Source organism: Scomber scombrus, chromosome 12, assembly GCF_963691925.1.
Source record: "Scomber scombrus chromosome 12, fScoSco1.1, whole genome shotgun sequence".
Classification (NCBI taxonomy): domain Eukaryota; kingdom Metazoa; phylum Chordata; class Actinopteri; order Scombriformes; family Scombridae; genus Scomber; species Scomber scombrus.
The window spans coordinates 25,514,522-25,528,990 of record NC_084981.1 but is presented as its reverse complement, the minus strand read 5'-3'; the positions used below and the strand labels follow the sequence as shown (position 1 = coordinate 25,528,990).

The 14,469-nt window shown below is 40.9% G+C and overlaps 1 protein-coding gene across 4 annotated transcripts in view; it reads left to right on the top strand.

Moving 5' to 3' along the window:
* The window catches only part of epas1b (endothelial PAS domain protein 1b), a 66,295-nt gene that overhangs the window by 45,054 nt on the left and 6,772 nt on the right, over nucleotides 1–14,469 (top strand). For all 4 annotated transcript variants that reach the window (XM_062429913.1, XM_062429909.1, XM_062429912.1 and 1 more), the window contains 9 exons: nucleotides 5,626–5,732; nucleotides 9,873–10,020; nucleotides 10,240–10,448; nucleotides 10,989–11,236; nucleotides 11,578–11,703; nucleotides 12,396–12,922; nucleotides 13,181–13,277; nucleotides 14,094–14,187; nucleotides 14,270–14,437. In XM_062429913.1, coding sequence (XP_062285897.1) covers nucleotides 5,626–5,732; nucleotides 9,873–10,020; nucleotides 10,240–10,448; nucleotides 10,989–11,236; nucleotides 11,578–11,703; nucleotides 12,396–12,922; nucleotides 13,181–13,277; nucleotides 14,094–14,187; nucleotides 14,270–14,437 — 1,724 coding nt within the window. The remainder of the gene's footprint in view (nucleotides 1–5,625; nucleotides 5,733–9,872; nucleotides 10,021–10,239; nucleotides 10,449–10,988; nucleotides 11,237–11,577; nucleotides 11,704–12,395; nucleotides 12,923–13,180; nucleotides 13,278–14,093; nucleotides 14,188–14,269; nucleotides 14,438–14,469) is intronic.

Sequence of the window (14,469 nt, the reverse complement as noted above, 5' to 3'; positions counted from 1 at the left end):
ACACACACACACACACACACACACACACACACACACACACACTTACTACTAATAATATACTAACAAAACACACATTCCAGCTTTTCAAAGTTGTCACTTAAGCTCCTGTCTGACATCACATCTGTCATGTGTCATGTCACCAGGACTGCCACCAACTCTGTGTGTGTGTGTGTGTGTGTGTATTTTGTGTAGCGGCCATCTTGAACCCAAATATTTCTGTCGCAGTTACACGAGGAGGTGATGATGAACACACACAAACAGTCTCTCTCTCACACACACACACACACACACACACACACACACACACACACACACACACACACACACACACACAGTCTCTCACACACACACACACACACAGTCTCTCTCACACACACACACACACACACACACACACACACACACACACAGTCTCTCTCTCTCTCTCACACACACACACAGTCTCTCTCTCTCTCACACACACACACAGTCTCTCTCTCTCTCTCTCTCACTCACTCACTCACTCACTCACTCACTCACACACACACACACACACACACACACACACACACACACACACACACACACACACACACACACACACACACACACACACACAGTCTCTCTCACACACACAAGTACACACTGATTTGAGTTACACAAGCTCATGCACGCTGCCCCGTAATCTTATCAAGCTGCTCATGCAGAACAAAGGTTTCTTTCGTGGGGAAAAGTGAGTGTGCTTGTTGTGTGTATTGCGTGCACATATCTGTGCATGACCGCGCCACAAACAAGGACCCATTTTCTATTTTGCCTTTTTGGTGCAATTTAATAGCTCGCCCAAATCTTCTCTCCAATTACGTAAATGAGTTTATTGTAGGTGGGTTGCCCTCACGGCTCAGCAGGGACTTAGACTCATTAGGGAAAGGGACAGAAAGTTTCTTTAGCTCATTTCTGGCAGCGTGAGAGGTCGAGTAGGGAAGGAGAGAGACACAAAGAAAGAGAAGAGGGTAGAAAAAGAGAGAGGAGGAAACGTAGAGAGACTTCACACTTAGAAGGGCGAAGTGTTTTTACAAGTAGTGACGTCCAAGAGAAAGTTCAACTTCTTAAAGGATGAGTCAAGTCTGTCTTAAAACAACAGGCAACCTGTTTTTCTTGCTGTAATCATCCCTCCTGTTCATACTGAACATTAGAAGATCTTGATTGATGGATGGAGGACTAAATCAACAGTCCTCCTTCTGAGAAAAAATGTACTTAAAAGTTTAATCCAAAGCTAATATGAAGCTTCAGTCGTCCGAATGAGTCCAATCAAGTCTTCTATGTTTCAACGTTACAGTGTTTTTAGTGCCAAAGTCTCTTTTTGTTACTATACTTCCACCACAGCTCAACACGGAAACACTAACACTATATTCATTTAACTTTATTTGAATGATTACATACCAGATTTTGCAGGGAAAGAAGCCACTTATTCCTTCCTGGTTCTGTTTGTATTTAATTTGCATGACCTGATAAAATGGGGAAGTGTTATTGGACAGTAGTATTCATTATTCTTTATGCTTATATTTTTTTTACTTTGAGCATATTTGCAATGCTCTGGCACTGATGCTGACTTCTACTTTTAGCTTCTTGACTAATTCTTTATCAGCGTACAAGTTTTTAGTGCATGTTGTAGATATCTAACCACAATACACTGAAAGTTTCATAGTCTTGTCTATGAATAAGAACTGTTATATATCAGAGTTAAGATACTGTCATTCATGTAGTTTTTGTGCTGCATGTATCTCATTAAGTTTAATTCAAAATAAGAAATCTTTCCAAATCTTCACATTTGAGTAAAAGAAATCCAGAGTGAGGAAAAGAGGAGATGGATGGATTGAACATCAAAAAGAGTAAAAAAAGTTTGGTGCGCCCATTCTTGGATATGATTTCTGTTTTCTTTGAAGAAAATGTTCTTTCACTAACACTCTTCCTCTCATTGCATCTGCTCGTTCCCTCACTTTACCTACTTTCTCACTTTTTTCTTATCTATCCCTCCTTCTTCACAACCACTCCTTCTTTCATTTACTTTCCTCCCCTTGCGTATCTCTTTTGCATTACCCCTTTTATTTTCAATGCCCTCCTTCCCTTCCCTCCCTCCAGTCTGAGGCCTGCAGCTGTCAGTGTTACGTAATCTGGAGGACAAGAGTCTCTGCACATCTCTCTCTCTCTCTCTCTCTCTCTCTCTCTCTCTCTCTCTCTCTCTCTCTCTCTCTCTCTCTCTCTCTCTCTCTCTCTCTCTCTCTCTCTCTCTCTCTCTCTCTCTAAATCCACACAACATATCATCATCATTCACAGATTCTTCATCTTGAGTTGACATGATAATTCACAGTTTATCTTCACATTTCACATTTTCACAAAAATATCCTGGGAATTCTGGCCCGAGGAATGTGCAATCAGCGCTCCGTTACAGGAGATTCAGTCATATTTGGATCAGCTGAGAGAGAAACAGCAACAGTCATAGATAGCAGCGAGTATGGGGGTTGTGTTCTTACCTTTAACTTGATGTAATGTTCTCTTTTTTTATCTAAGATTGGGGGATAGATACAGAAACATTCATTCATATTCAGTGAAACCTGACTCTTAGTTATGCAGAGCTTTGCACAAGGTAGAAAATAATCTTAACATGATGCACAATAAAGCAGTAAAAATGTGGCCAAAAATGTTACATTTGCCATTTTTAAATAAAGTCATTGGCAAGTTAAGTTTAGTTTGCACAAGATAATATACAGTGCAGGGAGAGGCTAAAAACCCAAACAGACTGATATAAAGCTATAAGCATAACAACTACATAAAAGTAGGAACAAATCAAATAATTACTATATATATATAATAAAAACAATAAAAACATAAAATGTGGGTACACTTTTGAGGAAAGGTGTCCATAACATTATGTTTTAATGCTGGTTTAATGATAGACATTTATATTTTCCCCATTGATACATGTATTATTTGTATTTAGTTTTACCTTTTTTGATTATTTTTTCCTGCTTTTTAACTTCCCTATTTTGAATACTGCTTGTAATGTGTTTTTTTATGATATCCCTGATGAAACCCACAAGCTAAAACATGTTGGTCTAACAATTAACTTATTCTATGCTATAAGTTTTGCTGGATTTTGAACTCACCAGCGGCAAAATGTGAGGAAATGAGACAGATCAGACAGGCAGTAACGCTTCACAAATACACAAAAGAAACTATTTTCATTGTTGATTAATCTGCCAAGTATTTTCTCAATTAATCAATTAGTGGTTTTGTCTATAAAACAGAATAGAAAATTGTCAAAATGGCCCAAGTGGATATCTTCATATGTCTTTAATTGGTACGACCAACAGTCTAAAACCCAAAGACATTGACTTTATTATCACAGACAACAAAGAAAAAACAATAAAAACCTCAGATTTGAGAAGCTGAAACCAACAAATGTTAAAAGAAATGACTTCAAATAATTATTAGATTTCTTTTTCTTTGACTTAGACATTAATCATCTTATTGTTCCAGCTCTGAAAAAGAAACCACATCAGATTTAGCGAGAAGCCAGACCCGAGCTCCAGAGTCACATGAACTTATTCGGGATAGATTTGGTCGCTCTGCCAAATAAAACCACATTCCAGTCGCTTTAATTTAGGTTAAACTCGAGGAACTTGTCGGCATTCTTTGTCCCAGTTTACCCTCTCTGGTCCCTTTTTATACCCATAAAACCTTGTGTTCGGGGGGTCATTTCCTGTCGTCCGTTTGGATTATGTTCTCACAGCACAGCTTGTTGAGAAGAGGCTGGTCTACTCAGGCTCTTTGGTTTAATATTTTCACTTTATATACAAGTTAAAATTAGGGTGGTTTGTTTGGAAAAGTTGAGAATATAGTATAATAATGTGTGAATGTGGCCGAAAGTAAAGTTAGTGTCTAGTTGACAGGTAAAATAGTTAACCCTCCTGTTGTCTTCGAGTTAAGGAAGGAAGGGAGGAAAGAAAGGAAGGAAGGAAGGAAGGAGGGAGGAAAAGGAGGGAGAGAGGACAGAAGGAAGGAAGAAATGGGGATGGAGGAAGGAAAGAAGGAAGGGAGGAAAGAGAGAGGTAGGAAAGAAAGAGAGAAGGAGGGAGGGAGGAAGGAAGGAAGGAAAGGAAGGAAGGAGGGAAGGAAATAAGGAGGGAGGACAGACGGAAGGAAGAAAGGGGGATGGAGGAAGGACAGAGAGAAGTAGGAAAGAAAGAGAGAAGGAGGGAGGGAGAACAGATGGATGGGAGGAAGGGAGGAAAGAAGGAACAGTCAAAACAGGCGGGGTGAATTTGACCCGGGAGGACGACACGAATGTTAAATAATAGTTCAACTGCACTTGTTTTTCTCACTGTAATCCTGTAATTTACCTCTTAATCCAGCACATGTGTAATCTACTGAAAGAGAAAAGAGTTGGATAGAAATAAAAGAAAAGAGAAAAAAAAAAAGGTAATTCAAAGCCAGCACCAAAATCCTCATTAACAAAGTGAACTCGTGATGAGAGCTACGGACGGAAAGAGATTAACTTTTCCCAGAAACGCAGTGAGAGTTTAGGACGGAGGGAGAGAATGTGAACAATTCTTATTTTTGGACGATCGTCCGCCTCTCTGTTTCATTTCCAAATCGTGTCTGAGCCCTTTTGAAGTTTAGGAGTCCGGGATTTTTTCAAAGGGATTCAAGGAAAAGTGGAGATTATTAAGTTAAAGTCTCGTGGGGTCAGGGAAGTGGAAGTGGGGGTTGAGGGGGCAACCGTCTCCCTGTTGCCCCTGAGAGAAAAAAAAAATGTGTGAAAGTGCTCTCTAAGGTGCCTTTACAGTATGATAAAATGCCCTCTTAGTGTACCTACAAAAATTAAGACACTCTTGTAAGTATAAGAGGTAGAGGTGGGAGACATCATTTATAAGGGGAGGGTGGGGGCATCGGAGTACAGAAACTGAGACTCATACGTTCCACATATTGGCTCTGCAGGTCCGGTTATTACCCTTCTACAGAGATTGTGTGTAATTATAACAGAAGGCTTCATATTACTAATGAATATTTAACTCTGTTACACTTATATTTTGCTGCAGTGTGATAAAATGCCCCCAAAGTATAATAAAGTTCCCCCACAGTTTAATAAAGTGCCCCCACTGTGATAAAATACCCTCTAGGGTGCCCCCATGGTATGATAAGTGCCCCACTGCCCTCTAAGGTACCCCCATAGTATGATAAAGAGCCCCTACTGTAAGATCAAATACCCTCTAAGGTGCCCCCAATGTACAATAAAGTGCCCCCATAGTATGATAAAATGCCCTTTAAGGTGCCCCCACAGTATGATAAGTGCCCCACTGCCCTCTAAGGGGCCCCAACTGTACAATAAAGTGCCTCCAGGTCTCCTGCTGTGATCAAATACCCTCTAAGGTGCCCCCTCAGTATGATAAAATACCCTCTAAGGTGCCCCCTCAGTATGATAAAATACCCTCTAAGGTGCCCCCATAGTATGATGAAATACCCTCTCTGGATGTTGAGATGAAGGTTCAGGTGCCCTTCATATTTTTTTGCCCCCGCCCCTCAGACAGCCTCAGCCTGTCAATGCTGTGCATCATTAACTGTGAGTGTTTTTTGTGTGTTTTGCAGGGTAACAGAGTTGATGGGTTACACTCCGGATGATCTGCTGGGCCGTTCAGTCTACGACTTTTACCACGCCTTGGACTCAGACAGCGTCACCAAGAGCCACCACAACCGTAAGTACACACACACACACACACACACACACACACACATACACACATACACACATACACACATACACACATACACACACACACACACACACACACACACACACACACACACACACACACACACACACACACACACACACTCAGAGACATAGAATAAACATGAATCCACCATGGTGCTGTCATTTGTTTAAGAGGCAAAAAAAATCCATTCAAAGAGGTAAAAAACATTTTTTTTAAAACCCAAACCCACAAAATAATCACCAGTTTTTTTTAAAGGTTTGTACAGATATGTGTCATCAATCAAAGTCTTAATGTATTTATCTAGTGCAAATTTGTACGGTGGAAATAAATGCTTCACATACAAAATATAAAGATCAAGAGGAAAAAAAAAAAAAACAGAATAAAGACTGTACAAAATCGATGTATAATAATAAAAAAAACAAGCTAAAAACTTGACTGGCAAATGATACAATTTTAAAAAACAATTAAAAACTGATGCATTGAATAAAAGCAAAGTTAAAGACATACTACTGAGATTGCCTGTTTGATGCCTGCTCCACAGTTTAAAGGCACAGATGGGGAAAGAGAAAAGTTGCATCCAGTATTAAAGAGAGGAAAGCAGGGTAATCGAGGGGCCTGAGGGGCTCGTTTGGGAAATATATGGATTTAAAAATAGCTTTGTAAACCAATAAACCAATAAAAGGACCTTTTTATTTTTAGGGTTAAAAGCCTCGTTGCAGCTTGTTAATTGATGTGGTTGGAAAGGCTGTTAAAAGGGCATCACAATAATCGAGTGCACATGTTCTAAAAGCATGATACGTTTTCTGTCTTATATATATGTGAGTGTTTTTCTCTCTGTATATGTAATGTGTGTGTGTGTGTGTATATATATATGTGTGTGTGTGTGTGTGCAGAGCAGGAGCACAGTATTAAGATGTATTTTATTAAATTAAGCGTAGCCACTGATGGCCTGATGAGGTTTGCACGTCTGCTGCCACAAACACAAACGCAGCGGACAGAGGACCAGGTGGCCTCTATTACATTCTAATGACGCTCTGTGTTTGTGTGTGTTAACCAGGCTCTGAAGTGTCATGGCTTTTCTCTTCACTGACAGCACTATATCATTAGAGGCTCTGAGCAACACTGACCGCACAGAAACTGCTAATTTAGTTCCTTTAACCCTCCTGTTGTCCTTGAATCAAGGGAAGGGATGGAGGGAGGACGGAAGGAAGGGATGGAAGGAGGAAGGAAGGAAGGAAGGGAGAAGGAAGGAAGGGAGGGAGGAAGGAAGGGAGGAAGAAGGAAAGAACGGTAGGAGTGAGGGAGGAAGAAGGAAAGGAGAGAAGGAAGGAAGGAAAGGAGGGAGGAAGGAAGGGAGGAAGGAAGAAAAGGAGGGAGGGAGGAAGGAAAGGAGGGAGGAAGGAGAGGAAAGAAGGAAGGAAAGAAGGAAGGAAGGAAGGGAGGAAGGAGAGGAAGAAAGGAAGGACAGAGGAAAAGAAGGAAGGAAGGAAGGGAGGGAGGGAGGAAGGAAGGAAGGGAGGAAGAAGGAAGGAAAGGAGGGAGGGAGGAAGAAGGAAAGGAGGGAAGGAAGGAAGGAAAGGAGGGAGGAAGGAAGGGAGGAAGGAAGAAAAGGAGGGAGGGAGGAAGAAAAATGCAATTTTAAACACACTTTTGAAATATTGAGGCTTTATTTGATACCTTTACAGAGCAGAAACATGTTTTAAATCTAAATTAGCTAAATGTCTGGAATGTCTCATGCACTTTGTCATTAAAAAAACAGCTTTACTGCATCTTCAAAGAGGACATATCATCCTTTTTGTGATTTTTCTGTTATTTTTCTGCAGTTTTAATGATCTTGAGGTGAATGTATGTAAAATACTCCCTTGCTTCAGCCTGCTTTTAACACTCATATTATTCACACATGCCTACAAACTATTGGTTTCCATAGTTTTTGTTGCAAATTTTTGTCATCGGATTCAGACTCGAACGTGTATGGATGACCAATCAGAGCAGAGTGGGCTCATCAGGAGGGGGGGGGCCTTAAAGAGACAGGAGCTAAAACAGCCTGTTTCAGACAGAGGCTGAAGTGAGGAGTTTAATAAGTTAAATAAGGCGTTTTTAACTGGAAATCATGCAAAGATATTCCAGTAGAGATCCAGAATATTAATATAGAGCTGGAAATGCATGCATGATATGTCCCCTTAAACAATTGCATTACAGGCCTAACATGTGATCTAAGCATTCAGTTACAACTTTCAGGACACTCAAAAGTTATTTATTATGTATTGATTAAATGATGATAGTGGCTTGCTTCCAACTTGTCATCTTTAATAAGTTATGTATTGCAGATGTGGACTCGAGTCATTTTTTTTCTTCTTTTTTTTAATGAAATAAGAAATGATTAAGCCAATGAGATGACATTCTCAATTGTTCCCGGTACAGTTCATTTCATTCCAGGAATTTCTGGTAATTTTGAAGTGTCTGTATCTTGGGACTGAGGAAATATGGTGAAAGACTATCAATCTATGTCCTGTGTGTGTGTAGCATGCATGTGGATATAGTGTTTAGAGTTTGTGTGTGTGTGTGTGTGTGTGTGTATGTTTATTTTCCTCTGTCGGTCTTCCCTGCTGTGTCTGCAGTCTTTAGTGTAGGCTGAAATCTGCTGAGATAAAAACAGATCTTTCTATATATCTCACACACACACACACACACACACAGTTGACCCGCTCTCACGGCCAACGTGACCAGCCTGTCGAGCAGCACATGCTAACAGCGTTCTGTGTTACATATAATGTTGCCCTGAGCTTCCTCCCCACACACACACACACACATGCAGTCACTGGCCTTATGTGCACTCTCTGACCGCAGTCCTGCTTCTTTCCCACGCCAGTGCTGAACTTTGGATTGTAGCCAGCACATCTCCTCCTCAGCTCAAAGTTAAACATCCCACTTTGTCCTGCTAACCGATGTTTGGTGGATTTCACAGCCTCACACAAAAGTAAATATGTGGAAATGTAATGAATCAATCCGATAAAAATTCAATTTTTGATGAAAAAAAAACAGAAGAGCTGAAATACTTCACTGCTCGGTGCTTTGTGTTTTGTCTCGTGTGGGTTTAGTTTCTTTCTGAGATTAATCAGTATCTGTTACTGTGCTTGACAATGAAATGTTAGCACCTCATCATTTTACACAATCAAAACAATATAAGCTGTTTTTTCACATTCAATAAATACAACTGCCATTAATCACTGATAACACCCGGGTTAAGTTTGACATATTTGTACATTCAAGAGAAGTGAAACCGCCCAAAAGACCTTTCCTTTAGTCTGAAATGTTGTGACTTCTCCTAAAAATAACCCAGAATATACAAAAACTCTCAATGTACATGGTGTCAAAACTTAAATTTACTCAATTCAAAAGTCACCACTCACATTCAATAAAAGTCTTTAATATCATGCCTGCTGCTGTGTTCTCCTGTAAGACTAAATTATATCATGCATGTTTTTTCTCTATAAACAAATAATGTAAAATCAAAAGATTACACTCTCTGCTCTCTTAAGCATTAGTTAAGGATTAATCACCCATTTATTAATGACTGATGAGGTAAGTATAGCGGAAAATGCCTGATTTAAATTTCTCAGAGTCCAATGTGATGTCACTCAAGGATATTCAGTTTACTGTCATTTATGTCACATAATTGTATTTTCCATAACAAATAACTAAAACAATTATTCAATTATCAAAATAACCACGATTTCATGATAGCCCTCCTGTTGTCTTCCTGTCGACTGTAAGCATTTTACACATATTCTGGGAATTATGGTCATTTAAATTAAACTATACCTCATTTTTGAGTTGACGTCTGTTGTCCTCCCGGGTCAAAATAGACACGAGGACAACAGGAGGGATGGACTCATCAAAGATAGAAGATTTCTGCCACTACTTTACAACTTTAACAGTGGATAACATGCAAACATGAAGAGTGTGGCACTCAAATCATGATGTGATATATGAATGAGGGTTTCAATTTTAAACGACTGCAACATAAAACCTTAAGTCTGAGCTTGCACAACCTGAGTGTGATCATGGACAGGAGTCTCTAACAGCTCTTTCCTCCTTTCCCTGTCTGTCTCTCTGCAGTGTGCACCAAGGGCCAGGCAGTGAGCGGTCAGTATCGCATGCTGGCTAAGAACGGAGGCTTCGTCTGGGTAGAAACCCAGGGAACTGTTATTTATAACAGCCGCAACTCTCAGCCCCAGTGCATCGTGTGCATAAACTATGTCCTCAGGTAAGCGCTGCAGTCCTAATGAGTGCAGCTACTGTATAGCTATTTGCATGAGAAAAGATGAAAACCAGGATAAATTGTGGGTTTTTTTAGATTTAAGGTTCCTTTACTAGGAAATTTCAACACAAATCTTCATACAGAGCTTCATATAGGACTCCAAAATCCTTCTTTAAAGGTTTTATTGTGCTCATAAACTGTGCCTCTCCTTCTCCAATCCTGCAGTGACGTTGAAGAGAAGTCGATGATCTTGTCCTTGGAGCAGACAGAGTCCCTCTTCAAGCCGCGCCACATGAGCACTTTCTTCACCGCTGGAGGAGCCGGTGTGACCGCAGAGCCGGGAGAGACCCTCTTCACCAAACTCAAAGAGGAACCGGAGGACCTCGCCCAGCTGGCGCCGACACCCGGAGACACGATCGTCTCCCTCGACTTCGGTCTGTATTGACTTCTGCCATCTTAAGTGCGTTTTTGGGAGTCTTTAACCTTCGTGTCGTCCTCCCGGGTCAAATTGACCCCGTCTGTTTTGACTGTTCCTTCTTTCCTCCCTTCCTCCTTCTTTCCTTCCTTCCTTCCCTTCTTTCTTTCTACCTTCCTTCCTCTCTCCTTTCCTTCCTTCTTCCTTCCTCCCTCTTTTCCTTCCTCCCTCCTTTCCTTCCTTCTTCCTCCCTTCCTTCTTCCCTTTTCCTTCCTTCTTCCTCCCTTCCTCCCTCTTTTCCTTCCTTCTTCCTCCCTTCCTTCCTTATTCCTTTCTTCCATCCATCCTTCCTTCCTCCCTCCCTTCCTTCCTTCATTGACTCGAGGACAACAGGAGGGTTAAATGAGAGATAATGTAAGTCAACATGTCCTGATGAATCCTTTTAATAATGGGAAACCTTGGAAGACATTATCACATAAAAAAATGTCAAATTAGCAAAAAAACAAAAAAAACGTGTGTGTAAATCATCTTGGCTCTAATCTGTGATTCCTTCTTGCAGTCCGCTCTCATTTCGAGGAGCCTCAGCAGCCGACAGCATACAACCAAGTATCTGCTGCCGCTATGCCTCCTCCTGGACCTCCGGGACCTCCGGCCTGGACCAGCGAAAGCCACAAGCCTGCCCCTCCGGCATCAAGCCAAACCGTGGCTCCACTTCCAGGAGATATGGCTAACATGGCAAACACGTTCAACGTGCAGCAGAATCCGCCACCGAGCAGCGCCACTCCGAGCCTGAGCAGCTGCTCCACGGTGAGGACGAGAACGGGCTGATTGTTCAATTGAAAGATTGTAATTAGTTAATGAGCGAGCGACTTGTTTTTCTTGTTTCTTGGTTTGTTCTTCCTGTGTTCAGTGAGGCCTGGGGGGTTAAAGGTCACTCACAGTGGGCAGAGTGTGTGAGAATAACGAGGGTGGATATTTTGGCAGGAACAGGCTCTCTGAATGGTGCCTTTGTCAAAACTCATCTCTCGCTCTTTGTTTGTGTGTTTTTTTTTCTTTGTCTATGTCATCTTGTCCCACTATTTATTTATTTATCTCGCCCACGTCCATTATTCACACTTCCTCCTCTCTCCTCTCCTCCGTCCCTGCAGCCCAGCAGCCCAGGTGATTACTACAGCTCTGTGGAGAGTGACCTGAAGGTGGAGCTGACTGAGAAGCTGTCTGAGAAGCTGTTTGCTCTGGACACAGAGGGCGACGGCAGTCCTGAAGACACAGAGGTGAGTACAGGTGCCACTTTAAAACAAAAAGTCATGTCTCTTAAAACTTTCATTTGTAGCAGGATCAGAACTCATGGGGCCCATTTTTGATCAGAAAGTTGGTTTTCCTCTTCATTTTGTTAGTATTTCTAACACTTCACAAGCAGTAGATTAGACTATTTAACTATATAACTATTACTACAGCTTTGTAGTACAAATAACTTACAAAATGTACAGATGTCTGCAAAAGTTTTATTGGAAAGGCAAAACCAATCCTGCATCCAGCTATCTATGTGCACTAAACTTAATTTGTTTAATTGTTTCATCATTTCCTCCAAGTCTAACTTAAAATGGAAGAACTCTTTGATTATATATCAAATATATTTTGTTTTTGCCACCAAGTGCCTATTTAAATGGTTAAAATATTTACACCCAAAATGCCTTTATTATTTATTACTGTACATCAAATGGCAATAATTAAAACTGTAGACACATTTGTCCAGACTAAGCTTGACATTTTTTATTTCAGGTCCTCCACACCCCTAAATTTAAAATAAACATCTCGTCTCAGTTTACACAAAGTTTCCGTACATTTATGTGGATGTTTGCAAAGACGGACTGGAGACTAAGTCACAAACATCCTGTAGCAGCTACTTAACTGAGCATAAAGTTAAATAAATACAACTTTTAACAAACCCATGTTGTTTTCTCAGAGGGACTTAAGTGACTTGGACCTGGACACTTTGGCTCCTTACATCCCGATGGACGGAGAAGACTTCCAACTGAATCCCATCATCACAGAGTCGGAGTCCCTGGAAAAAGGTCCGGCTGGAATGATGGGGAGCAACGGCTGCCTCGCCAAAAAACACCCGGCGACACAGAGCAGCTTCAGTAACATCGCCAGCCTCTTCCAGCCACTGTCTTCTCCTCCTCAGCATCCAGGCCACTACCAGCCTCAGCCAGCCTGGTCCGCACAGGAGAAGAGAGGCTCCGGTCAGGGAGCTCTGGAAACCCGAGAGGGGTCTTACATGTTGGGTCACATGCAGATTCCCCCCTACCAGGCTCCGGCCAGCACCCCTCTGTCCTCCATGGGCGGCAGGCAGAATCTACAGTGGCCACCAGATCCCCTGTTAACCTACCAGCAACAAAGAGTCGCCAAGCCCTACATGATGGACAATTTGTCAGAAGAGGAGCGACCCTCCTGCCAACAGAACATGCCACATCTCATGCAGAAACAGAGGTGGTGTACCGTGACAAAAAAATGTCCTATTCACATTTTAAATCAAGATAGAAACAGTAATGCACTAGCTTCTCAGATATGTATAGTATACATGCAGCATAACTCTAACACTGTGTGAATGAAAGTAAAGCAAATACATTTTTAGGAAAGTCTGAACAAGAAAATTCATTTTTAGTCAAAATGATTTATTACATTTATAAATGTTTATCCATTCTGCCAATGAACTAACTTTTATTGTGTGTGTGTGTGTGTTTGCAGGTCCATTGACAACTTTGTTCAAGCCTACAGAGACATGAGTCCAGCCAGAGTCGGCATGGCCAACAGCATCAAGCGCTCCTTCACTCAGATGGCTCTGGTGAGTCTCCTCTCTCTCTCTCTTCACACATACAATATTTACCATTAAAAAAACATTAAAACAGGATCCCCACCTTTCACTACAATTTGAAAATAGAGCAAATTATCCACAGTAATTGTCCTGTATTCATAGATTTGAGACTAGAATTGTCTTTAAATTTACCTTTTCTTGTGTTATTCTGTCTCATAATTAGTCTCTACACCAATTCACATACATACATTTCCCATTAGTCATTAATAAATGTTTCATGTGTGATTGAAACCTTGAATCTTGATAAATCTTATGGGGAAAAACACATTCACAATCACTACTTTATAATCCAAGAGAATATTTTATAGAATATGATTTTTTAAAAATGCTTGAAGGCTTGAATTGATTTTTTAATTTTAGTACATGTGCATATGTAAAAAATGTGTATCAGCTGCACAAAAACTGAAAAATTGATAATGCATCTTATTTCCATTTTTTGTAAACTGTGGGTCCCATTAGGGAAAGTCCAGCTAAAATAAATGTTTTATAGGTTGTTTTTTTTACAGCTCTCAGTAAAAAACTGACCCTGATCAGTATGCAAGGGTTAAAATAAGCAGCTTATTAATGTAAAACAATGGAAGAACTGCTGCAGACTTAATACTGACCACCAGACGGGGAATGAAATTAAGTACAGTATAAAAATGTGCACGTGATGTTAAACTTTCCCAACATTGAACAAATCTTGGTCGTTTCAATCATAAAGCCATAATAATACAGACTTAACTTTAATGAAGCAGCACTTTAAAGGCGTTTCTTGTGAAGTAAATGTTGAATTGTGTTTATCAGGGTGAAACTAAGCAGCCAGAAATCATGTGGAAGAAGATGAGGGGTGACAGTTGTGCCGCCATGGATCGTTCCCTCAGCACAGGATCACTGACAGGTATGAGCTCACCGTTGATTTGAATATCATCTCTCTCACTAGATGAACGTAGAAGTAACCGTGTCGCTCTCTCCTCTCTCAGAGACAGGGATGGGCAGGATGATGCCAGGCAGCATGCCTCTATGTCTCAGCTCTCTGCATCAACACAGGAAGTCTCAGTATCCAGGAAACGGGTTAGAGGAGAAAACCTTTTCCCATAAGAGCTGCAACTACTCAGATTATAGCATGATGCCTTACAACAAGACCGGGGGTGAGCTGACCTGACTTTAATCTTTACATTTC